Source organism: Rattus norvegicus, chromosome 5 (genome assembly GCF_021556685.1).
Source record: "Rattus norvegicus strain SHRSP/BbbUtx chromosome 5, alternate assembly SHRSP_T2T, whole genome shotgun sequence".
Taxonomy (NCBI): domain Eukaryota; kingdom Metazoa; phylum Chordata; class Mammalia; order Rodentia; family Muridae; genus Rattus; species Rattus norvegicus.
The window spans coordinates 55,639,907-55,666,791 of record NC_141538.1 but is presented as its reverse complement, the minus strand read 5'-3'; the positions used below and the strand labels follow the sequence as shown (position 1 = coordinate 55,666,791).

Genomic DNA, 26,885 nt, shown 5'->3' with positions numbered 1-26,885 from the left:
TAAACATCTTGCAGTAATGAAAATTGTCCAGTATTTTTGTTTGGTTTCAAGAAATAGTTTTGAAGACTGTCATACCTGGAATTGTTCTGCAGAGAGCTTCATCCTCCAAGTGGGAAAGAAAAAACCTGATTGGGAATTTGCATATTCCTTGAGTGATACATTAGTAAGAGACATGGTGAGAAAATACAAACAATCCTGTCTTATGCCTAATTAAATCCCTAATTATTTTACCTGTCTGGATCTCTCTATTTATATCTTTATGTATGGTTTCCGTGTTTTATAACACTTTGGCCATCTTCCTTGAATTAAAAAGGAAAGAAAGGATTAGAAATCAGGAGAACAGGAGCAACAAAGGTAAAGGAAACAAAATAAAAACTGAAGAGTTACAGAGGAAAGACAAGGGGAAAGGTGAGGAAGCAAGAGACCAGCATTTTGCATGACTAACATGAAAAATACTGTTACAGAGCATAGTTACAGAACTTCAATGTGATTTTGCTATTTTCAGTGAAAATGGATGGAGAGAAGTATTGTTAGTGTCTCTCAACCTTAGCTGCTTCCCACACTCAAACACACTTTTCTGTCAGAACAAATATTTGGCAGAGATAGAAACTGGCTATATCTCACAGAGAACAAAGTTATGTGATTCCATTCAACACTTGATTAACAAGGTATCATTGGCTAAAGAAACAGAAATTAGACTTACATGTGACAGTACCAAAGTATCCTGTTCCCCTTCTGTGCTGTCCCTTTTCGTGACTCCATTTTGTATCTATGGAATGCTATTATGTTATGACAATCAGCTGCTCACTCTAATTCAGTCAACCAGACTATGACGGATACAAAAAGAAGTCTAGTGTACAAAAATTCTCAAATTGGAGTCCAAAAATGAAAAAAAAAAGGATTGAAAGTCAAAAACAACAACAACAACAACAAAAAAAGGGGGTTGGGGATTTAGCTCAGTGGTAGAGCGCTTGCCTTGGAAGCGCAAGGCCCTGGGTTCGGTCCCCAGCTCCGGAAAAAAAAAAAACCAAAAAAGGATTGAAAGTCAAGGGCAATAATTAAGAGAATTCATTGAACATTATTCTTCCCAAAGGAAAAAATGACACATAAGTCACAGCTGATTTCCCTTCATTAAAATGTGGACCCCCTTCTGTTAACAGTCTTTCAGCTGTAAAGATGACTCTCCCACCCACCCCCAAATAGCAGAATCTACAAAATTCCAGTCTTAAACCTCATGCCTTATCTCATGTTCTTTGCTAAAATCTAGTTTAATTAAAGTCAAATATAATTTTGTTCACACTTATTATAAAAGTATCAAATGGTTTAAATGCAATATCTAGAACGAGATTACCCATACTGCTGCCAAGTTCCCAACAAAAACAAAAACTAGGACTGTCAGAGGAAAAAGCTGTCTACCTCAGTGTGATAGCCACAGTTTCTCCTTTGGCTCCTCACGTCTATGAATAGTGTCCCAGTCTGTGTGCCATAACCTTCAGTCACTGTACTCATAGAAGACATAGCTTAGCAGAGGAGATATGAATATAACTCCATCACATCTTGAATTTTCTATGCCATGAACATGATACTAACACAATATTGTCAGACTTTACTGAAGATAAAACAGATCTCAACCTGGGGGTTTGTGGCCACTTTGGGGATCAAACCATCCTTCCACAGGGTAACCTAAGAACACAGGAAAATATAGATATTTGTGTTATGACTCATAACAGTAACAAAATTATAATTATGAAGTAGCAATGAAAGAATTTTATAATTGGGGTCACTACAATATGAGAAACTGTATTAAATGGTCACACCTTCAGAGAGTTGAGAAAAACTGCAATAAATGATGTCTATAGAATAGATAGAATATAAAACACTGACTTCCCTTTGCTGTGGTAGATCTGTATGTTTTTCTTTTTTATTGGATATTTTATTTAATCACATTTCAAATGTTATCCCCTTTCCTGGTTTCCCCTCCAGAAACCCCCTTTCACATCCCCTTTCCTCTGATTCTATGAGGGTGATCCCCAAACGACACACCCACTCTTGCCTTCATGGCCTGGCATTCCCCTATACTGGGGCAACAAGCTTTCCCAGGACCAAGGGCCTCTCCTCCCATAAATGCCAGAGAAAGCTATCCTCTGCTACATGTGTGGCTAGAGCTATGAGTCCCTCCATTTGTACTCTTTGTTGGTAGTCCCTGGAAGTTCTGAAGGGTCTGGTTGGTTGATATTGTTGTTCTTCCTATGGGATTTCAAAACTCAGTCCTTTCTCTAACTCCATCAATGGGATCCGCATGCTTAGTCCAAAGGTTGGCTGCTAGCATCCGTCTATGTATTTGTCAGACACTGGCAGAGCCTCTCAGGAGAGAGCTATATCAGGCTCCTGTCAGAAAGCACTTCTTGGCATCAGCAATACTGTCTGAGTTTGATGACTGAATATGGGATGGATCCCCAGGTGGGGAAGTCTCTGGATGGTCTTTTCTTCAGTCTCTGCTCCATATTTTGCCTCTGTATTTCCTTAAAATTTGGAGATGATTCCCTCACTGGGGCCTTTGGATGTGGTCTCTATAGGTTCTCCCTAGCCTATGTTGGACATTTCAGTTAATCTCATCCCTGTTGGGTTCTGGGAGCCTCTTGTTTTCCGGCATCTGGGACGTGCTGGTGGCTACCCCTAGTTCCCCATCCCCCATTGCTACACATCTCTGTTCAAATTCCTGATCCTCTGTATGTATGCCGTCCCCATCTCCTCTGATATCTGATCCGCCCCCTTTTCCCTCCCTCTTCTCTCTTCCTCCCAAGTCCCTCTCACCCTCTACATCCCGTAAGTATTTTTCCTTCTCTAAGAAGAACTTAAGCATTCATACTTCAGTCTTCTGTCTTCTTGAGCCTCATATGGTCAATGAATTGTATTTTGGGTATTCCAAGCTTTGGGGCTAATATCACTAATCAGTGAGTGCATACCATGTGCGTTTTTTGTGACTGAGTTACCACACTCAGGATACTATTTTCTAGTTCCATCCATTTGCTTAAGAATTGCATAAAGTCATTGTTTAATAGCTGAGTAGTACTCCATTGTGTAAATGTACCATGTTTTCTGTATCCATTCCTCTGTTGAAGGACGTCTGGGTTCTTCCCAACTTCTGACAATTATAAATAAGACTGCTATGAACATAGTAGAGCATTTGTCTTTGTTATATGTTGGAGCATCTTTTGGGTATATGCCCTGGACTGTTATAGCTTGGTCCTCAGGTAGTACTATATCCAATGTTCTGAGGAACTGCCAGACTGATTTCCAGAATGGTTTTACCATCTTGCAATCTGTCCAACAATGGAGGAATGTTCCTCTTTCTCCACATCCTTGCCAGCATCTGCGGTGACCTGAGTTTTTGATCTTAGCCATTCTGACTGGTGTGAGGTAGAATTTCAGGGTTGTTTTGATTTTTATTTCCCTGATGATTAAGGATGTCGAACATTTCTTTAGGTGCTTCTCAGACATTTGATATTACTCAGCTGAGAATTCTTTGTTTAGTTCTGTAGCCCATATTTTAATAAGGTTATTTGATTCTCTGAAGTCTAATTTCTTGAGATCTTTGTACATATTGGATATTGGCCCTCTATTGGATATAGAATTGGTAAAGATCTTTTCCCAATCTGTTGGTTGGTGTCTTGTCCTATTGACAGTGTCCTTTGCCTTACAGAAACTTTGCAATTTTTTGAGGTCCCATTTGTCTATTGTTATTCTTAGACCATAAGCCATTGGTGTTCTGTTCATGAAATTTTCCCCAGTGCCCATGTTTTCAAGGCTCTTTCCCACTTTCTCTTCTGTTACTTTCAGTGCATCTGGTTTTTGTGGAGGTCCTTCAGCTAAGTTAATAAAAAACATAAATTGTCTGGAGCTGTAGCTCTGCCTTTAACTTAAATGGCCTTCACCTGGTTACTCTGATATTCTGATACTCAACTACATGTTCTGTTAAGAAATGGGGATAATAAATAAGGACCCCAGGTTTTAGTCTTATTTCCACGGCTTATTGTTATATGACTTGATAAGATAAATGTCACCCAGCTACCCAGCGTTCTCACCTGTAAAGTGGCAGTGAGGACTATTCCAACACTTGAAAGTTATTGAAGAACAAAAACGAAAAGTCATGCCAGGTAGCCGTGCCAGGTCTTGTTGTCATTATTTTCAAATTTTATGAACCTTGTGATTCATGCCATAATTTGTTGGTTGACATTATACTTTTTTCTTCTGGTTAGATAGTTAGTTATTAACAGGCCTGCTTAAAATAACACTTTTTCTCTTTGGGTAACTAAACTAAGACTTCACATGGTTTTAAATACTCAAGTGAAGATTTCATATAAACAACCTGTGACTTATGCCTGTAATGTGAGATCGTCTAAAAGCGTTGCTTCCCCTGGTGTGGTAAGTGGTGATGAATTTCCTGGATTCACGCCTGTGTAGCTTGTTCGATGCTGTCTCTGAGCTCTTTCTTTCATGCTGCATCTGGTTTTCACCTTCATTTTGAATCATAAAAATATGTTTGCTGAGCTTTTTATTGGTTTTTCTTTAAAGAAAATTTACCCAGATGGGGATAATTACCATGTATGTTGAATGAAGGTAAACATAATATTCAAGATAATCTAAATCCCTATGATCCAAGAAATGTTTACCCAAATATAAATAAACTTTAAAATACACATATTTGGTTTTCATTCATTTTCATTTGTATGTAATATATATGTATATACATATATGTATTTACATATATGATACACAGGGGCCAACTGATCCTCAAATATATAAATTATAATTAATTATATATAATAAATTAAACTTCTAAGTTATATATATATATATATTCTCAACCTAAACAAATAAATCAAGCCAGCAATATGACTTTTCTGTTAACTCCTTAGGAATAACGTATCAAAAAGAATAAAAAAAGAGTACTTGTTATTACCCTATTCATTCCAACCAATGAAATGAAGAAAACTGTACTATAAAGGGAGTGGTTTTTGAGGCATGAGATGGGAATGGTAGAAATTTGAGAAAGCAGGAAGTATGAGGGGAAGTCTCCATTTGTTAAATATTTGACCTCTCAAAAGGGCCCATTCTGTCTTCATATTTTCACCATACCTAGAAAGAGTAATAATAGATATACGAGCCATTTACATCTTCAAGGTGTTTCCTATGGTGTGAAATGAATGCCATGTGGTACTCTGGTTTTTAGGTACAAAGTATTTAACCTGGTAAAAATGAAAGAGGACATAATTATCCCTTTTAAAGTTTACTGTTAATCTTCTGGTTGTAATGAGGAAAATGACATTATTTCAACACTTCTTTAGACTTTATTTTTTTTCCAGAGACCAACTATCTATTTTAAAGCCTTGAAAAATAAGCTTCAGATAAACTATACGTTCATTTCTGCCATATACATATTGTGCATTTCAATGTTTCCACTCTGATTATACTTGTTATAGTATTTATTATTTAATCGAGTTTGTATAAAGATAGGTAACAACATGTAGAGGTGAAATAGATTAGACAAAACTCATGATATAAGTAGCATCTATTGTTGGGAAACGTGATATGATTTTTGTTATGTCAGAAGACAATTACTGCTAACCCTGTATACATTCTTGTTCAGCACAAGAAGAAATTCCTATTTTTCTTCCTGTGGAACTCTAATAAATGAAGGGACAGGAAGTTTTTGAGTAGATCAGCTAACTTAGACCCATTGGCCAGTCTTTTTGAAGCATTCCAACTAACTACTCTGTACTTAAAGTTAGAGGTGCCACTGTTCAGAACTATTATTCTAACAAGACATAAAGACACCAACTTATAGAATGTAGGTTATTATAGAATAAGCCATATGTACAAAAAGTATGCAAGAGACACTTGAAAGAGAGATGAACTTGGAGAATATTAACAGAGAAAATAGAAGTAGCAACCAAAACACAAACTTATCTTCTATCCTAACCTGCCAACATGGTCAACTAATTGAATAAAAATATGGTGTATATATATATATATATATATATATATATATATATATATAACATAATATATAATATCTATATACTATATAGAATGTGTATGCTGCTTATCTCTTTCTGTGATTAGTTTTCTTCCTCCTTGTTAAATGTACATGATGAAATCAATGGTCATTAAAAAATATTTCTTTCATCTTTTCCTTATTATTTTAAAGCAGTGCCTTACCATGGCACTGAGGTTAGCCTTAAAATCACAATCCTACCTTATTCTCTGAAAATCTGGATATACACTCTTCATTCCACAAGCCTTGTTCTAGAAAAAGAATGAGTTCACTGAATACACACTCCTCCACACACTGCTAGCTCACATTTACTAAACTCTTCCCAGTCTTTGATGCCTAAATAGTTTTTCTTAATTATACTAATCATAGAGACAAAGATTCATTTCTTCTTTTTCATTTAGAAGACTCTGAACTTTCCCCATGAATCTCTCCTGTAGTTGTCATTTTAATTCTAGTATCAAAGACGATTAAAGAGAATAATAATAAATATACTGATACTTATAGGCTATACATCAGTTTCACTGTAATTTGGTTTATTTAACAAGTTGTATCTTTGTTTACAGTTATAATTGATTTAAATTTAGGAAAAACCATTTAACACCATTAACTTGACATCAGAGTTTTCCTACTGACCGTAAGCTGTTTGAGAACATGAATTACATTTACACGCTAATGTGTCCACAGCTCTGTCTTGCACATAGACATTACCCAGTGTATGTTTATTGACTTCAGCTAAATAAACTTCCTTCCTTGGCTGCTTTTCAGAGCCCAGCTTTCTGGTAATAACATTGCTATGAAGCCATATCCATATCTTCAGATTCTGTGCTCAGAATTCATGCAGTAATTGACCAATCCCAGTTGCATGAATGTTCCCATGGATCCCCTCGAGTCAGAGCAGGGCAGAGTGAGAATGTAAAGAAGTAGATGTTCCCACACAGCTTGATGGCTATGGAGCTCTCTGACAGGTTGGATTTAGCCTTTGTCTCCTCCAAATATGGACTATAAAAACAAAAGATTTCCCGTTGGTATGAGATAAGAACAGACACTTCATGTGTTACATTCTATGTTAGGAAGCTGACAGAAAGCAGCATCCTTTTCCCCCTATCTAATAATTCCTATCATTCATGACTATCAAGATAACCTCTCTTTCTATTTTGAATAACACTAGTGTGCCTTCAGAAGAAATGACAAGCAGTTCCAGATTATCTTTCAGAGATTCCTTGGGTATATATTTTAGAATTTGGGGGGTGTGGCATATGGTGTTATTTCTTGTGCTTGAGTTTATTTCACATTTAAGCCATTATAAATAAGGAAGGACTTTCTTGTTTAAACCAAAATCTTTCCATAGAACTAAAGTTACTGGGGGTAAATCTGATTTCTTATCTACTTAGAAAATGAATAAAAAATAGAAAAAATAGAATGGGTACTCCAATAGGAATTTTGGATTCAGTGTGGATTCCAACAAAAAGATGGTTACTTTAACTAAAGCCCTAAATTGAACCTTAATGTGGTAAGATGTGCTGGCATCTCATGTGTGAAAATATGAGAAAATAAATTAAATACAAAGTTAATGATATTTTTAGATAAGATGGCTGATTATAGATGCTTAAGCCCTTTATAGAATAACATAAGCACAGAAATACAAAGCAGGGCACACAAAATAAGTTAACAGTAGAATCAGTTGCCAATTACTCCGTTTAATGATCACATATATACTGGGCCTTTCCAAGCCTCTGTTGCAACTATGTGCTTACTTGACCGAGTTGTGGGAAATGGACTGTAATCACGAAATCTCATTCATAAAAGCATCAAATTGTAGCGCCTTTTCAAATAGCCAGGAAGAGAGGAAACCATGAGAGAGCCCAAATCCCCCAGTGATTTCGTGGAACAGAGAAGTAAGACACCTCTACAATTTAAGCCACTAAGATTCCAGGGTTTATCAGTCACAGACGCTGATACAAATTTATATTTGTTTCATTTCCAGAGTGATCCAGAAGGAATTTAAAGCAGCTATCTTATCTTAACAGCTTTTCACAAGAATGAGGCTAAAATGCCTAGGTGCATTTAGCCCAGACTAATTAAATCAGGTAACCTCCGGAGAGTTGTGCCTTTGTTCATGAGTATTGCATTTTAAAGATTCTGGCTCTTTATGAGACAGTCACTAAAACTCAGGAATCTAAAAGAAAAGCTGCCCAACAGTATTCTCTTCCATTTGATCTCACTTTCTCAAGTAAACTTTAATAACTCTCTAAAGGAGCCGCTGTCCTCTGTGGCCACATGTAGCACACAGATTAGCTGAGGTTCATCTTAAGACTAAGAGTCAGCAGACAGCCAAATGCTGCTTTCTTCTCCCTAAATAAGCAGAAGTACACATCTCAGAGCATCTTTTGTCTTATCTTTAGAAAGACTCAACTCATTTCTTATGAAAAAAAAATTGCCATGGGGCCTGCTTACCTTAATCTATTCCAAGTTGGTAACTAATTATATCAATAATGAACTTGAATGCATTGAGGTAATTAGTGTCTAACACACTTGCGACTTTCTCCTGTAGAGTTGCTACAATGACTGCACTTTCAGTAAGAAAACTAAGAATAAGACAGCGTCAAGATTTGCCACAGATCAATGGTCTAGCACATGATTAAACACTGCCCAATAGTTTGTGGGCACTTCAAATCACACTGAGGAAGCTACTACGTTTTAGACTGACTGCCTTTTGACTAGTAATATTAATTTCGATGGGAAGTAAACCTTAGCTTAGGCAGCCCCACTTGCATTTGTAAAAATCTTAAGTAGAATAAGCTTATCTACATATACAAATGTGTCTCTATGTAGGCTAAAAGGAGATTTGAAACTATTGGAGAAGAGCAATAATTTGCATTTCAAAGAGATCAAAATAAATACCAGGACTGGGAGCTCTCACCCTGCAGAGGAGAGATTAAACAAAAGTATTAATTAATGGCTTAGGACAATCTTCACTGTTAGTCAGTTACCTGAATACAAGATGATCTCATGTTTCAAAATAGATTTGGTTTTTTTCTATGGTTGTAGGAAAAGCCAGCATAGTCCCGAGGAAACTGAGAAAGCTGTGTGCGTTTCTATTTTTAAGAAACACACACACACACACACACATACACAAAAACACACATGTACACACGCATGCACGCACGCGCACACACACACACCCAGCACTACAAAATCATAGGCAGGGCAACTAGAAGTTCAAAACAATTTATGGCGACAAAAGACCGTCTCAAAACCAACAAAAAATATACAGATAGAGAGATAGAATGTAGGTTACCTTTCTAAAAGGTATTATGCAGTAATTTATGAAGAAAAAAGAGAAAGTATGAATAGAAGAGCTCAAAGTATCCTGGCCAAAAAGTAAATAAATGAATAAAATACAAACAGCAAAGGGGAAACCTCGGGAGTCAGGAAATGGCGGATAGAAGTATTTTCTCCACTATCGAGGCTGCAACCTCAGGCAAATGAGATGTCAGCAAATGGGTGACTTCACCTGTAAAATTATGAGATCAGTTTAGAGGGATTATGGGAAATCTTGAATAGTTTCCTCTGCAGCTACAGATGTATCGTGCTTTTGACCTCTTGGCTAGATACTTTGCAAAACAAATAGTGAGTAGATGTTTTCCTGTGGCAGAGCATTTGGATGATATCTGCACTTCCAGGGTCCTTCTTCAGTGAGGGTGCATTTTCTGCCATGTCCTAAATACAGCGTGTCTGAGAAAATTAGGACCATGGTGTCCTGCTGTCCTTCACAGTGCTGCTGCCCAGGAGGGTAGTGGGAATTCGGCATATGATACCCCAATGACAGTGAAATGACTACTCAACAGACAGATTCACTCCTCCAAGTCAAAGTATATGATACTTTTTGACTGCAGATCCAGAAAAGCCATTAAACTCCAAAGGAGTCAACTTTAAAATCTGTCAGTTCCAGAGAATACTAATTAATCTGGTGATTCCAGATCAGTAAGAACTGTCTTAATCTTCTGACCTCTTCTAGGTAAACCAACTATTAAAAGTAAACAGAGGGACAAAACAAAGATGTTACCCGACTCTATGTCCAATACTAATTTTGTATTCATTTTATGTCAATTTATATAAACAATATTGCAGTGAGTCATGAGGAGCTTAATCTGCAGACAGATGAACAAATTTGCGTTATGTATGTTGGCTAAGATCTATATAGTCTGAACATCTAATAGTCATTGTTCACATTACTATATACATCCTGTACAGATATCCTTCAGATATTTGTAGAGACAGTGTGAAATATGGTTGAGAAATACCATTGTAGATGGTGAGCACATGTTTCCCTGAGTACCACTTACCATTACCCTTTATGGTTGACATTAATCATTGTTTTATAACACAGAACACACTGGATGATCCACCAGCCTGGCTTTCATAGAGGCAATCATATTTTCTTTAGGATTCTCCAAGTTTCAGTATCCACATTCTCCAACCAAATCTAAATAAAGGAACGGAGGTGGAAATATGATGCTTAGTATGATGACTGGAGGTTATGTAGGAGAATATACTGCGCTTCCCATTAGGTTTGAGGCTTTGGGTTTTAATATCAAGTTCACTTGGGTCCTTTAAAACTAAAGCATTTTAAATTTCAAATCCTTCATACAAGTTCCAAAACTCTATTTTGGTAGACAATGATATTTGTGATTGATGATTTTCGACATCTGGAATGTTTAATCTGTTTAAGACGCCAGATTTACTTGGTGCGACTTTAGTCATCCAAATCCTTCACTTCCTCTCTTCGGTACCTCATGGGTTCTTTCTCCATTTTGGGAAATAGCTCTATTGGGAGATATATAATCATTCTCTAACACAGGATTTCATAGAGACTAACACGGTGTGCATTTATTGCTTTATGTCCTTGCAGAGTTGCCAGAAAACTCAGCATAGAATTTCCAGCTTACAGTGTTTACCACTCCTTTATCCCCACTTTACCATCCATTTATGTACTGGGTCCTTTCAACCTTCCTTTTCCACAATAGAGGCTCTCACCCCTCTCCTCTCTTGTCTTTTTAGAGATTACATCTGTTTAAATCTCACCTTTTCTCCTTCTCCATTGTATAATCTGTGCACATTTCCTGACTGCTCTGTCATCCATTAGAAGACTTCCTGCAGTCTCCTACTATCCTCTGAGGAGAGCCTTTTGCTTGACCTCTCTTATAACAAGCAGAGTCTCAAGAAACCAAATCATTATCTCTTACTAATGGCTATGAAGACTGCCTATTAACATACTTGGCACCTAGTATATCTGCCATTAGTGATCAATTTTCTGATTCTTGACAACATGTCAACAGGGGAGATAGTAAGAAGCAGAGGTGTCACCATCCATGTCCCATCAGTAAATACCATAATCAGAACCTGAGCCATGTAAGTGAGCCCAGACACTTGCTTCTTCTATTTTTGTACATTGATTTTATTTTTTTTTGCATTCTTCCTGATGCCTGCATTTGTGTTTCTCTCATTTAAGCATAAGTGGGAAGTAAACAGTCAGCATAGAGAAAACAAAAACTATGAAAATACCCAACTTCACTAAGTTTTAAAAGGCACTAATCACGGTGCTGGAGAGAGAACCTTTGATCAGAATTAGTGGAAAGAACCTAGTAAGTTCCCTGTGGATTTCACTTTCCTGCTTTATTCTTAACAAAACAAAGTTCATCTTGTCAAACCCTGGTCACAGTTGGACATTATGAGCAAGCTTTGATTGGAAAAGACTTCTGCTGACAGCGAGAGCTAAATGGAGTCAGCAGTTAGCCCTTCCAGACGAAAACAGAGAAATGTTTGTGAGGAGAACACCTTCCTCTGAAGTTTGTAAGCTATATCAAAGAATTTGTCTGAGCTGTGGGCCCAGATTTTATATTTTTGTCAGCAATAAAATGGCCACACTCCTCCGGATCTGAAGCAACATGGCTACTTTCTGCTTTCTGATTGTTTTGTTGTTGATGTTTTTGGTTTTGGTTTTTATTAATTGTTTGTTTGCTTGCTTACATTCATCATGTATAATAATAAGCTTCAGAAAGATAATTTATTTCAAATAAATGATGCATTTTAACTGTATTCACCTCAGTTTCATCTTCCTAGTCTGCACTTCCTGTTAGACCCCTTTCTCAAGTCTGCCTTATTATTTTATATCAAGTGTATATGCTTATATAAGAATTATATAATTCCCACGAATCAAATATGCATTATTTGTTTTTCTGTGTATGGCTTTTTTTGCTCAATATGATATCCCCAGTTGTATAAATATTCTAGCCAACAACATAATTTCATCCTTTTATGGCCAAATAAAATCCCAATATATATTACCCACTTGTCTATATTGATGGCTATCTAGGCGTATCCTATAATACAAGTATTCATAGCAGTGCTTTAATAAGCCTAACTCTATCCATGTCGCATTGACTAAAGAGTCCTTTGAGTACCCACTCAGGATCAGTATAGTTGTCTTATATGCTAGCTCTTAAAGAAAGCACTGACCTGAGTTTCACAGGAGATAGGCCAATCTGCACACCTACCAGTAGCACTTAGCAGTTCCTGAGTCACCTTCTCACCAGCTTTGCTCTTCTGTTTTCAGTGGCAGCCGTGCTGTCTGAGGTGAACTGAAAACTGCATGCTGTTTCCATTTGCCTTTTTCCTGAGGCCTAATGCTATTGAGCACATTTTTTCCTGTCTCTTAGTACTTTGTTTGTTTCTTAGTACTTAGTTTCTTTGGAGAACTGTCTGTCCATCAGATCAATTGTTGATTAGGATATTGGCTTTCTCCCTACTTCAGTTCTTTCTATGTTCTAGGTATTAACCCTCTGGCAGACATACAACTAACAAAAGTTTCTTTTTCTTGTTTTCTCCCATTTACATAGTTTGTCCCCTCACATACTAACTGTTTCCTTATACAATCCCATCTGTCAATTCTTGCTATTGTTTCCTAGCTATTAGAAGGACAACTTTGCCGAAGAGTTTCTCCATGGTCTCTGTAAAAATTCTAGAGTTCCAGCTCTTACATGAAGGTCTTTGATCCATGTTGATATGATTTTTGAACAGAGTGAGAGAAAAAGATCTTCCTTCTTTTTTTGAAAACTAATACTCTATTTACCCAACATCATTTGTTGAAAGGCTGTCTTTTCTCTGGTGTATATTTTTAGCATTCTGACTACATATTTTTTTGATAGGTCTTTTTACTAGAGCCAAAAAATGTCCATTTAAAAAATATTAGTGCATGCTGACAGGAACCAGAGATAGATCTCTCCTGAGAAACACAGCCAGAACATGTCAAATGCCAGTAGCAAACCACTGAACTGAGAAAGGGACCCCTGTTGGAGGAATCAGAGAAAGGACTGAAGGAGCTGAGGGGGCTTACAACCCCATAGGAATAACAATGCCAAACAACCAGAGCTTCCAGGGACTAAGCCACTACCCAAAGACTATACATGGATGAACTCTGGGCTCCAGCTTCATAGGCAGCAGTGAATAGCCTTGTTGGGGCACCAGTGGAAGGGGAAGCCCTTGGTCCTACCAAGGTTGGAACCCCAGTGTAGGGGATTGTTGGGGAGCGGTAATGGGGGGTGGATGTGGAGGGGAACACCCATATAGAAGGGAAGGGGGAGGGTTTAGGAGACTTATGGACAGGAGACCAGGAAAGGGAATGACATTTGACATGTAAACAAGAAATACCCAATTTAATAAAAATGGAAGAAAAAATATTAGTGCTTGATATCGTAGCATACAGCTGTACATACACATGAGAAGCTGAAGAAGACTAAGTCTGAAGCCAGCCTTGCTATATAGTAAGACCCTGTCAAAAACAAAAAAAACATAACAAAAAAGAACATATATCTAGATATAATTCAGGATCTTCGTTCAGGGTCATATTACATAGTGTTTTTCCATAGTAGGCCCTCTTAGTTAAATTAATAGATCTAATAAAGACTTTTCCTAAATCATTATTGAACTAAATGATAATAATATGCCAGTTATCTTCTTATCTAATTAGTTATTTATACACTAAGCAAACTCTGCCACATATAGCAACATGCCCCTGGAGAGTTTAAATAAAGAATGATGATATGTTTCTTACCCTCAGTTTGAAATAAACTTAGAAGTACTAACCTAATCATATAATAAAATGTTTATCCACAGAAAGCCAGAGCCATATAATTATAATTATAATATACATTTATTTATCCTACAAAAGAAATATATCATACATATACATATATATATACACACACATTTGAAAAGACTAATTCTTTTCTACTTTTGCTTTATAAGAATATAATATAAATACATTATTTCTCCCTTCCTTTTCTTTCTAAGCCCCCCGTACAAGTATCCTTGTTCTCTTTAAAATCCATAGCCTTTTTAAAATTAGTTGTTGTTATACACACACACACACACACACACACACACACACACACACGTATACACACAGAGACGAGACACATACAGATACACAGAGCCTGTGTAGGTCTGGATAATGTTACTTTATGCATGTTTTATAGATGGTTGTTACTGGACAACCAATTGATGTGCTCTTCCCTGAAGAACTATTTCTCAAACGCTCTGCATTTCTTAGTAGCCAGAAGGTTGTTGTTGTTTTGTTTTGTTTTCTGTTTTTGATATTTTTCTGTAGAGTTGAGGCTCTGGAGCTTTCCCTCATCTATGTTCCATAAGACATAGAAAATCATTAATTTGTTCAAGGACTGACACTCTTTGTTCCAGTAATGGACACATTTGAAAGAGCCAAGAATTTCTACTGCTGTTTTAAGGCCTTGTCTCAATAAAGACCATTAGGCCTCAGTCACCGAAAGACTGGAAATCATCTTCTCCTCGTTCTTCCCTATACTTTGTGCAGCCAGTTCCTAAGTGCAGCATTTCAGCTCTGTCAGAGTATCTCTCGAATACAATAGTCTCCTAGCTTTACAGCTTCGAGTCTTTCCTTCCTGAAATTTATTTTTTTCTACTGCCTTTAGATTAATCTCATGTCATTGCTGCTTTGCATAAAACATTTTGCTAGCTTTCCATTGCCTTCAGGATAAAGTTGAAATAGCTTATCGCGGTTTACAAACACCTTATAAACTCATTTTCATAATTAACTCTTCAACCCCTCTTAATTCTTCGGTCTTTGTCCAACCCGTTCTAGATTAGCAGGGTTTTCTCCATTGTTTACATGTGTTCACACATATGTTTCCCTGTGCCTAGGACTCATTCTTCCTTGCTCACCAGAAAATAGGAGAATGTAACTGTAAATGTAATGTTGACAGTGTCCCATTACTGTAACAAAGCACAGACACGTTGGATGTTAAAGGAAGAAAGACACTGAATCCCAGTTTGAGCATTTTCCATCTATGTTTGCCCAGGCCAGTTGCTTGCTGCTGGTGATCACACACCACGCTGTCAGAAAGGAGTAATCAAACAGATCTGTTCATGTAATAGGATTGAGAAGCAGAGAAGAGAGGAAGGGCCCTTGTGTGGGCAAACACTCAATCACCTAGCTTTCTTTCCCTAGGGGACTACCTTCTAAATGTTGCTCTACATCGCCAGAGCATGCATGGCTGGGAATCAAACCCTTTTGGCACATCTAAGATGCAAACAATAGCAAATGTCTAATCTAAATAGACTGTGATAAAATAAAAATGTTTACTGTACTCACTGTAGCAACAAAACAGTGGAACAATTTGCACCAATGGAAGGAAAAGCCCTTGGGCCTGTCAAGGTTGGAGCCCCAGTGTAGGGAAATGTGTGAGTGTGTGTGCAGTGGTGAATGGGAAAGGGAACACTCTTATAGAAGAAGGGGAGGGGTATGGGATAGGGGGCTTATGTCCCGAAAACTAGGAAAAGGAATAATATTTGAAATGTAAATAAAAAATTATCCAATAAAAGAAAAAATAGGGTTGGAGAGATGGCTCAGTGGTTAGCAGCATTGACTGCTTTTTCAAAGGTTCTGAGTTCAAATCCCAGCAATCACATGGTGGCTCACAACTATCTATAGTGGGATCTGATGCCCTCTTCTGGTGTGTCTGAAGATAGCTACAGTGGACTCATGTACATAAAATAAGTAAATCTTTAAAAAGAAAAGAAAGAAAAAAGTAGTGAAGGAATTTATGTACAGTATTAAGAAAATCTAAATTATAAAAGAAAAGAAAACAAGAGACAGGTACTTAATATCAAAATACCATCCCTAAATGCAATATATCAGTGATTATTAGTACTACATAAGTTCATGAGGATTCAACAAAAATTCACTGTATGCTACAACAGAGGTCAATTAAATGCTAAAATGCAAACATGACAAAAGTATGAAAAAATAATACACTGAAAAGCCTTGAGCTTGTGCAAGCAAGAGCTGCTCTGTCATTTGCAATGTCACACCACATTTTGTCTGTTTTCGTTGATACCTTAGAAGCTCAAGAAAACTTGCTTAAACCTGAGCTTTGAGCCCAAAGGACAATACCGAGGGAAGGTATTACTTCAACTTATAGAATGATTGATAAAGCAAATAATTGCCAGTATATATTTCTCAGAATCTGATTTTAATAACTGGTTTCACTTAATGTTTGCTCTCCAGAAAAAGCTGAACTTGGGCTGTCTTTCTCTTAGTTTTATTTGGTTGATATGCATGGTTGTCTTCAGTATTGTTTTTTATAAAACTAGCAAAATTTACTCATATATTTCATTTCTAAAAACTGAAATGAACTGATTCAAAATGGAATATACCCAAAACTGATAACTAAGGTAAAAAAATCAAGGCAAGGATTATTAATTAAGGTAAATATAGACTCTGTCTAACCACAAAATTTATTATACCCCAAACTAACCATTTGGTTGGTATAGGACCTATAGAATTAAAAAAACAAAACAAAACAAAACAAAAACTTACTCATATTTAGGTTGATTTATTTACTTACTTACTATTTATTTACTTCCTAGTTTTTCAGGATACGGTTTCTCTGTGTAGATCTGGATGTCCTAGAGCTACAGACTAGACTAGACTTAAACTCAGACGCATGCCTACGTCTGTCTCCCAGAGCTGGAATTAAAAGTGTGCACCATGACACACAGCTCACATTTGGTGGTTTTAATGCACATCGCCTAGTAACTGACTAAACAATATTGAAAAACTAACGTTTATACGAGCTAAACAACACTACCAACCATTTATATGATGAGGGAGGTAGATTCCAGATGGCAGCAATGACCAGCACCAGCACAGGGACACAGGACACTGCCAGGACCCCAAAGAGGATTTGCAGGGGGATAAGGTAGCAGAAGATGATCCTGGAGAGTACACAGCATCTCTGAAAAAACAAACAAAAGTCAAGGCTTATAGGAAGATACTCTTAAAATTCCATGGTATTATATAATCCGAAAACATGGCAGAACCTGCCTCACCCTGTCACTGCCCTGCCCACCCAAGCCCAGCCTGTAGCATGGAGCCACAGCTACTGCTGCTGTCCTTGCTGCTTGCCCTGCTGCATGAGATGCAGAGCTGCCCACAGGCTGCAGACATAAAGGTCAGGAGGTATGCAACAGCCTGGAGCTCCTATAGGCACTCTCCACAACATGTCGATTCTGATCAGCAGCAGGATGTCCAAGATGAAAAATCACTTTTTTTCTGGATTGAATCTCCTGAAGGAACTTCCATGTTCTGTGCTGCCCCAGGGAACAAAGTTAATATCTGTTGTCACTGAGGGAGACTTTGATGATGTCAGTGTGCCCCGTGTTGATGTACCAGAAGCCATGCGGAGGTTCAAAGGTCAGTGTTGCTGCTGAAGACCATGTTGATGTCTGTGGTCCATGCTGATGAGTACAGACTCATTACTGAGAATGAGAGACATTGGAAGCTTCTGTGACGCCAGCCCCTCTCCCCCACACAGTTGAGACTCATGAAGCTATGGAACAGTCTTCTTAAAAATTGTGACAGGGATGCTGAAGTATAGTGCCTCACAGTTGTCAGGGGGTGGGGTGCTAAGACAGGACAAGACTCAGATTTTGGCTGGATGGTCACTGGGAACTTGACCACACTCTAATGAGTATATAAGCAACACAAATTGGACTTGGTGGTTTTATTATTGTTGTATGCTTTTGCTTTTGCTTTTGTCTTATAGAGAGCTCAAGGGTAGGAGGGTGGACCTAGAAGTAACAGGAAGCAAGTGTGATTCGGGTACAAAGTATGACATTTCCAAATAAGTATCAAAAGTATTATATTTGGAAAAGATAAATAGAAAATAAATGATAATGACTTATAGAGACCAATCTACCCCAAAATGCAAAGATACATCCACCACTAGTGGACACAAAATATTCACTGAGATATAGACATATGGACAGAGGGAAAGAAAGGGGAAGGGAGGGGAGAGAGAGAGAGTGATATAAGGCACCCAAGTTAATTATTGGCAAGCGAACAACAAAATCCTCAAAAACAAAACAAAAACCAAAAAATTATCCTGTAACCTGTTGTTTTGTTTGATTGGTTTTGGTTTGGCTTGGTTTAGATTTTTGGCTGCTAAAGAGAAACATGGGAATATTCTGTATTGCTATATATATATATATATATATATATATATTATATATAATATAATATTATTTATATTATATTTTATATTATACACATAAATTAAGGAAAAGTGATTATTGCTTTCTGTTAATATATTTATTATGCTAAAACAATAATAAAGAAGGTCAATAAGATTATGTCCATAGAGGTACAGAAAAGCACTTTTCAAAACCCAATACTTACATTAAAATGTAAATTCTTGTCAACAAACAAGCGATCATGCTCACCCTAATGAAAACCATTTATAAACATTAAAGTTAAAGACCAACATATTGATTGTGTGGAAAAAGATACAAACAGGTATACATTATAAACTTTAAGAAGTTAATACACTAATTATAGATTCCAAAGCATTTGTCAAATGAACTGAAAAGTGTAAACAAAGAGAATGCTGTCCTCACAGATTAAAAACCTCAGTGTTATTACACTACCAATTCTTTACAAATTCATCTACAGTCAGCACAATTACGCTATTATCTCGCTAGATATTTTTAACCAGTTATGAAACTGATGTGGATACACGCAGTTTCACATATCTAATAGAGCTACAGGATTCTTTGAAAGAAGACAAAAAAATTAGGAATGACATTTTCAATATTCAGAGGTTAGTGTGAATGGTAATCATAAATAGTGGTTTTAGTGAACAGACAGACAAGTCCATAGAATAAACTCTGGAAATACACAGGTACACATTTTTCAGGTGACTTTTGACAGTGCCACGAGGCCATTCAGAACATAAGGCAAGTGAGTATTAAAAGTGGTACTCGGGCTGCAAAACTTTGTATCTTCAGACACCTAGATATTTATTTGCCCCATAACATACAAAAAGTAAAATAGGAACGAATTATGTACCTAAAAGTAAAAGCTCAAAGTGAAATGTCTAGAAGACATAGAGAGAAAAATCCTCATGATAGTCGCAAAGACAGAGATCTTAGGTAGAACGGAAAGTAAAAACCACTAAAGGAAGAAAAGGCGACACTGACTCACAGAGATCCTAAAACCTGCTTGTAGAGGACACCAATAAGAGCATTAAGAAAATATGTATCGTACACACATCTAGGATTAAAGACCTTGGTATCTAGAATATGTAAGTAGGTTTTACATCTAAATTATTAAATACAACCCAGCTAAAAGTGGGCAAAATATTTCAATATTCAAATAAAATATGTCAAACCGTTTCTAGTTAGGAGAACGCAAGGAGCCACAATTACAATATCCACTAGAATAGTAAAAATATAAAGGACAATGCCTGAGGGATAGAACTCGATATGCTGTGACTGGGAACACCTTATAGTACAGTTATTTAGAGAAAGAATTCGTTTCCATGACCCATCTTCACATAATGCTTATAATCACAAATGCATTACTTATCCACATGAATAATTAAAACTCCATTTATAGTGTATTGGTTGCTTGGTATTTTATTTTGTGACCAAATGATACTTAATATAACTCAGCTCATTCTGTTACACATTTCTAGTTCCCCTCTGTTACAGACAAACCAGTAGTATGTGTGTGGAAACACACACCCACACCTATATGTTTAATTATTTCATAAAGATCCATTTCTGGATGTAGAATATATGGATCAAAAGGGTGCACATGCTAAGTGTACATATATTTACATTTGAAATGTATCAATTAAACCTCATTATTGATTTGAGTTTTCAGTCTACACTTCTGAAATTTGTATGTGAATACTAATTTATTTCTAAACTTTTTAATGCTTTGGTAAAACTACCAATTTGTCTTAAAGGCAAATTCTGACATAGTATAATACTAAGCAATTTTCATTTTAGTTCACTATTGAAATTAATTGCCTTTGCTTATATTTATTGATTATATTAAAATTTTATTATATTTTATTACATTTACCACCTAGTTCTTTGTCACTATTTGCCTTATTTCTGATAAACAACACCTGTTCATTTATTACCATCTTCAACACATTCTCTCTTATTTGAGTTTAAAATATATTCTCAGGTAAGAAGTTTTGTGTGTGTGTGTGTGTGTGTGTGTGTGTGTGTGTCTGATATAGCAAGATATTGCAAATTTGTGCAATACAATTATCTTTTTATTCCCTGTTTCTAATGTGATTCATAAAAATACTTCTTAGCTCTAATATTAAATTGAATTTTCTTCTGGGTATATATTCCCAATTACTTATAATCTTTCTCACTGCATCTTAAATATCAACAATATAAACTGATTATTAATCTCAAGTAGATTTTAAAATAATTCCTTGTCTAGCTTTCATATTTTATATCAATATCATATAGTACTGTTATCATTGCTTTCAGTTTTAATAGTTCTAATTGGTTTGCTGCATGTGTTTATCTTGAAAATATAATTTTGAAGTGCATTGCTGACATGGAATTTATCATATAGCTATATAATAGTATAACTGAGCTCTGACATTTACAGAGTTCTAAATTTCCCCTCAGACAAATCAGAAAAAAATAAAATAAAATGTAAGAAATACATAAAACTAATGTCAATTATTAAGTCTTCCTAAAAAAATCAATTAAAATGTACTTAAGATATTGATATATACCACTTGAATTATTTCAACCTCAGAATTATGTTTTAATTTCAAAAATATTTTTATAATATGTCTCATTGAGAGTATGTCTATAAAATTTGCTCTTTTATCTAAATGTAGTTTATTTAGTAAGCTGAATTTGAACTGATCAATAGTTGTGAGTAGTTCTGAAAATGGCTTGTCAAGTTTATTCTAAGAAATTTATATTATTCAGTAATGCTTTTGACTGAAATAATTTTCACAATATAAAAAATTGTATTTATTTTGTGACATGCTTGTTTTCTTACTGTTTGTTATAAAACTTTTGTTTTCTGACATCTACAAATACCAGACTCATACCTAGTTTCTATGGGGAAGTTTTATATTTCCTAGCATACTGTGTCTGAAATTTATGCCCGACGTTGAACTTCTCTTTCTACTTTTCCAATTCTGAGTTGGTCACCTTGTACGTTCTGATAGGACAAATGGTTGAGGTGCCCATTAACATATCACAACAGAGGCTGACTGACAGGCTCTCCCTGCATTCTTCAGTCCATACCTGTTATAGGGCCCTTCTGGCTGGCATACCCCTCCCCCTAGCCTAAACTTTTCCAAACCAGGGCTGGACTGCCTTCTCCTAACTGCCCATCCCTATATACTCCAGCCATTTTGGTTACCTGGCCCTTTCTTCTACTTTCTTGGCCAGTCTTTTGGCCCAGGCTATTGCTCTAGGTCCGAAGCTGCTCTCTCCTTTTCTGTCTCCTTGTGCTCCCTCCTCCAATATGGCTTACATAGCCACTCTGGACTCTGGCAGGTGTCCCCGTCTCTGGTTGTACTCCCCGTCTATCTACAATAAACTTTCTCCATCATACCTAGGAGCTACCATGCACTTTCCTTTGTGGTTTTTTTTTTTTTTTTTTTTTGTCGTTCTCTAACTTCATTATTCCCACTTAATAGTCAAGAACACCTACGTTCCCCCAAATAATGTAATGTAGATAATATGTGAACCTTTGTGTACAATCCTAGATCTGGTTGCAACCAAATCCCGTAACTATGTGCTATAACTTGGTTTCTTAATTTGGCTCTTGTCTCTATTCTAACATGTCTTTTTCACCTTCTCTTTCTCCAATCATGCAGGCCCATAACCAAGGTGTAGAATAAACAGTGGAGTCATGCTTCACACGGCTATACCATGCTGGCAGCCATTCCTGGGTCTGGCTATGGTGTTACTCTTCATGGGATCCACCATTGGCTGTCCTGCTCGCTGTGAGTGCTCTGCCCAGAACAAATCTGTTAGCTGCCACAGAAGACGCTTGATCGCGATCCCCGAAGGCATTCCCATTGAGACCAAAATCTTGGACCTGAGCAAAAATCGACTAAAGAGCATAAACCCCGAAGAATTCATCTCATATCCTCTGTTGGAGGAGATAGACTTGAGCGACAACATCATCGCCAATGTAGAACCTGGGGCATTTAACAATCTCTTTAACCTGCGTTCCCTCCGCCTAAAAGGCAATCGCCTTAAGTTGGTCCCTTTGGGAGTATTCACGGGACTGTCCAACCTCACCAAGCTTGACATTAGTGAGAATAAGATTGTCATTTTGCTGGACTACATGTTCCAGGATCTGCATAACCTGAAGTCTCTAGAAGTGGGGGACAATGATTTGGTTTATATATCACACAGGGCCTTCAGTGGACTACTTAGCTTGGAGCAGCTCACCCTGGAGAAGTGCAACTTGACAGCGGTACCAACAGAAGCCCTTTCCCATCTCCGCAGCCTCATCACCCTGCATCTGAAGCATCTCAATATCAACAATATGCCTGTGTATGCCTTTAAAAGATTATTCCACCTGAAACAACTAGAGATCGACTATTGGCCATTGCTGGATATGATGCCAGCCAATAGCCTCTATGGTCTCAACCTCACATCCCTCTCGATCACTAACACCAACCTGTCCACTGTCCCTTTCCTCGCCTTTAAACACCTTGTATACCTGACCCACCTTAACCTCTCCTACAATCCCATCAGCACTATTGAAGCAGGCATGTTCTCTGACCTGATCCGCCTACAGGAGCTTCATGTAGTCGGGGCCCAGCTCCGCACCATTGAACCTCACTCCTTCCAAGGGCTCCGCTTCCTCCGCGTGCTCAATGTATCTCAGAACCTGCTGGAAACATTGGAAGAGAATGTCTTCTCTTCCCCTAGGGCTTTGGAGGTCCTGAGCATTAACAACAACCCACTAGCGTGCGACTGCCGACTTCTCTGGCTCCTGCAGCGACAGGCCACCCTGCAGTTTGGAGGCCAGCAGCCCATGTGTGCCGGGCCAGACACCATACGTGAGAGGTCATTTAAGGATTTCCATAGCACTGCTCTTTCTTTTTATTTTACCTGCAAAAAACCCAAAATCCGTGAAAAGAAGTTACAGCACCTCCTAGTGGACGAAGGACAGACGGTCCAGCTGGAGTGCAACGCGGATGGAGACCCCCAGCCCGTGATTTCCTGGGTGACACCTCGAAGGCGTTTTATCACCACCAAGTCCAACGGAAGGGCCACTGTGTTGGGTGATGGCACCTTAGAAATCCGTTTCGCCCAGGATCAAGACAGTGGGATGTATGTTTGCATAGCTAGCAATGCTGCTGGGAATGACACCTTCACGGCATCTCTCACTGTGAAGGGATTCACTTCAGACCGCTTCCTTTACGCAAACAGGACCCCTATGTACATGACTGACTCCAATGACACCGTTTCCAACGGCACTAATGCCAATACTTTTTCCCTGGACCTTAAAACAATACTGGTATCTACAGCCATGGGCTGTTTCACATTCCTGGGAGTGGTTTTATTTTGTTTTCTCCTTCTTTTTGTGTGGAGCCGAGGAAAGGGCAAACACAAAAACAGCATTGACCTTGAGTATGTGCCCCGAAAAAACAATGGTGCTGTTGCAGAAGGGGAGGTGGCTGGACCCAGGAGGTTCAACATGAAAATGATATAAGGGCCCACCACACACACACTACTACTGTCTCTGTGTTACTGTTGGTAATGAGTAAGACGTCTGATATAGCGAGTCCATCACAAGGTGATCAGGCAGCTTCACACAGCTGCCCCTGTGTCAAAGCAGGGTCCATGGAAGCTGGAAGACTTCTCATGGACACTGGCTGATTAGAGGCAGGCAGGCATGTGTCAGAGCCCTTCACACAGTGGGATACTAATTGTTTGCATTGCAAATATTGGCATTCTGGGGATCTCAGTAATGACCCTGAACCTTTGGCTCATGCTGACGGACAATAATTCAACATTTTCTACCACTGCAAAACTAAAAGAAAAAAAATTTAAAAGGAACAACCTACAGTGTAGGATTTACATATTAAAAAAAGACACATTTGTCTAAAACATACTCTATGGTAAAATTTGTATTTATTATCATTTGTTAAAACCTTGCATCATACAATACTGTTGGTTCAGCACCAAAAAAAAAAAAAAAAGAGAGATCAATATATTCTTTTTTGAAACATATATGCTGTATATGTTTTAAAGCAATATGAATGAGAGGTTGTGCTTTTAGTTACTCACCAGTATAGATCCAAGTGTGGTCTCACTTTCCTTTTATCCGCAGAGAAACCTGAGAATAGATCCCTGGAATAATAGGCTGAGATGTGTTGAGATGTGTATGTCTGATGTAGGATGCCAAGATACAAGAGCCCAGTCAAAACTGCTCAACTCTGTTAACTTCTGTTACTATAAATAAAGGCATGTGCCTAGTTTTGATACAGAATGGAATATTTTTTATATGTACACTACCAACCTGGACCAGTTTACTGTAACAGAAGCCCTTGGTTTCTCCAGAAGGTGGTACGTCTCTAGATGTGCCTGTAGAATGCAAGGTAGGTGCCACTCATAAAAGTGATCCATTTAGCTACTGCTTAGTTTTACTTTTGCCAGTCACTGCTAAGGGGTTAATGACCAATGGAAAAGAGAATATTGATCATATAGATTTGGCAATAGTCGCCAATGTCTAATGTCAATAATTCTGTTACCCAAAAGCTCTCTGGATAAAGAGGTTTCAGAAGTCAATAGGAAGCAGGGTGAGACAAGTGCGTCACAGTAGTGATCCTGCCAATGATCCTTTTCAAATGTGACAGCTGCTGACAGACGGCTACAGATCAAAGGGAACACATAGCACATGACATCCCAATTCTATCCAATACACAGTAGGGCCACGATTAGGCAACTTCAGGATATTTCCCTGCTTCCTGATCAAGATTTTTAGCTTCATATTGGAAACTATATTACATAGATAAGAGGAATTTGTTTTGTGTGAAGTAGCAAAAGAAAAACCATTATAGATCTAAAAAGCAATGTTTTGTTCCTTCACTGGGGAAGAGTTAAGCCTATAGTTCTACAAATATGTAATGCTATGCTGCTTCTTTTACCTTCCTGACCTGAGCATATTTACCCAGTTAAGCAGTTAATGTCACCACTCCAAAACAAACAAACAAAAAAAAAAAAACAGAAAAAAAGGAAAAAAGGAAAGAAAGATAGAAAATAGCATTATTATCATAAGTGACCTGGTTAAAGGAAGCATAATTTCATTTGGCTCAGTCCTGGATAACTTTCAAAGCACATATCCATATGGCCAGAAAAATATTGGATGCAGACTATATTCTTGAAGTGACATGTATGTAATCAATATAAAGAAAGTCTCTATACTTTTCACATTTTGAGAGGATCTTGAGGAAGGTCTTCTTTAGGTTATATTGTAAGATATGTACAAGGATTCTGGGATTTCTTCCTGTTAGTATTGTGGGTCTGACCCTCAAAAGCCTAGCTTTGTTAAATATTTGAAAATATGAAGAACTTTAATACTATTAAATTGGCCTTTATTTCTAAAATTTTTCATAGACTCTTTTGCAAATTGAGTGTCAATACTTCTAAACCCATTTATCCTTTGCCAGTGGGTAGGAACTGAGTTGTAGATTTGTGTGTGTGTGTGTGTGTGTGTGTGTGTGTGTGTGTGTGTGTGTGTGTGTAAGATTGAATAGTTGCCTGCTTTGAGTTAGATTTTATTCAATTATCATGACGATTATCACAAATGTTTTACAAATTTAATTTACATTTAAAGACTAATTCATTTCTAGTAATTTGTATCAACCTCAACTAAACTCTATCAAAATTTCAACTCTTGAAAAATTAAATGCTTTCTTCTTACAATAAAGAAAGTTAAAGTGGAAAGTCTTACAAAAGAGAATCTACTTCCTTTTAATTTTGAAACACATTAAAAAGTGTGTACTGGACAAATTGTGTGTGTGTGTGTGTGTGTGTGTGTGTGAGAGAGAGAGAGAGAGAGAGAGAGAGAGAGAGAGAGAGAGAGATAGATAGAGAGAGAGAAAATGACTTTGTTATTCTACTATTTTCTGTCAAAAATCATAAAAGTTGACTAAATCCTCCTAAGGAAAATGAAATTGGATTTAAGTTAAAAGATAAAATATTTAGTTCAATGATTTCAAAGGTTTGTATGTTATTGTGTCAAAAGAAGAGAGATTCTGTTCTCTTGAGGATTAATCATCTGACCCTTAGAATACTTCAGATACTGCTAAACAGCCTTTCAAAATGAAGACCCACTAACTAATAAATTGAACAAATGGTGCATTCCATAGCTCCCACTTACAAATTCTAATAAACCCTTTGAAAATCCTATCTTTAATATATTTCACTC

At 37.3% G+C, this 26,885-nt stretch overlaps 1 protein-coding gene across 15 annotated transcripts in view; it reads left to right on the top strand.

The window, feature by feature from the left end:
- Lingo2 (leucine rich repeat and Ig domain containing 2) overlaps positions 1-26,401 on the top strand; it is a 1,315,053-nt gene extending 1,288,652 nt beyond the window's left edge. For 12 of the 15 annotated variants that reach the window (XM_087548872.1, XM_087548874.1, XM_087548871.1 and 9 more), the window contains one exon: positions 22,309-24,939. In XM_087548872.1, the coding sequence (XP_087404998.1) occupies positions 22,344-24,164 (1,821 nt within the window). In that variant the 5' untranslated portion in view covers positions 22,309-22,343 and the 3' untranslated portion in view covers positions 24,165-24,939. 15 annotated transcript variants of the gene reach the window in all.
- Positions 26,402-26,885: the final 484 nt, after the last annotated feature.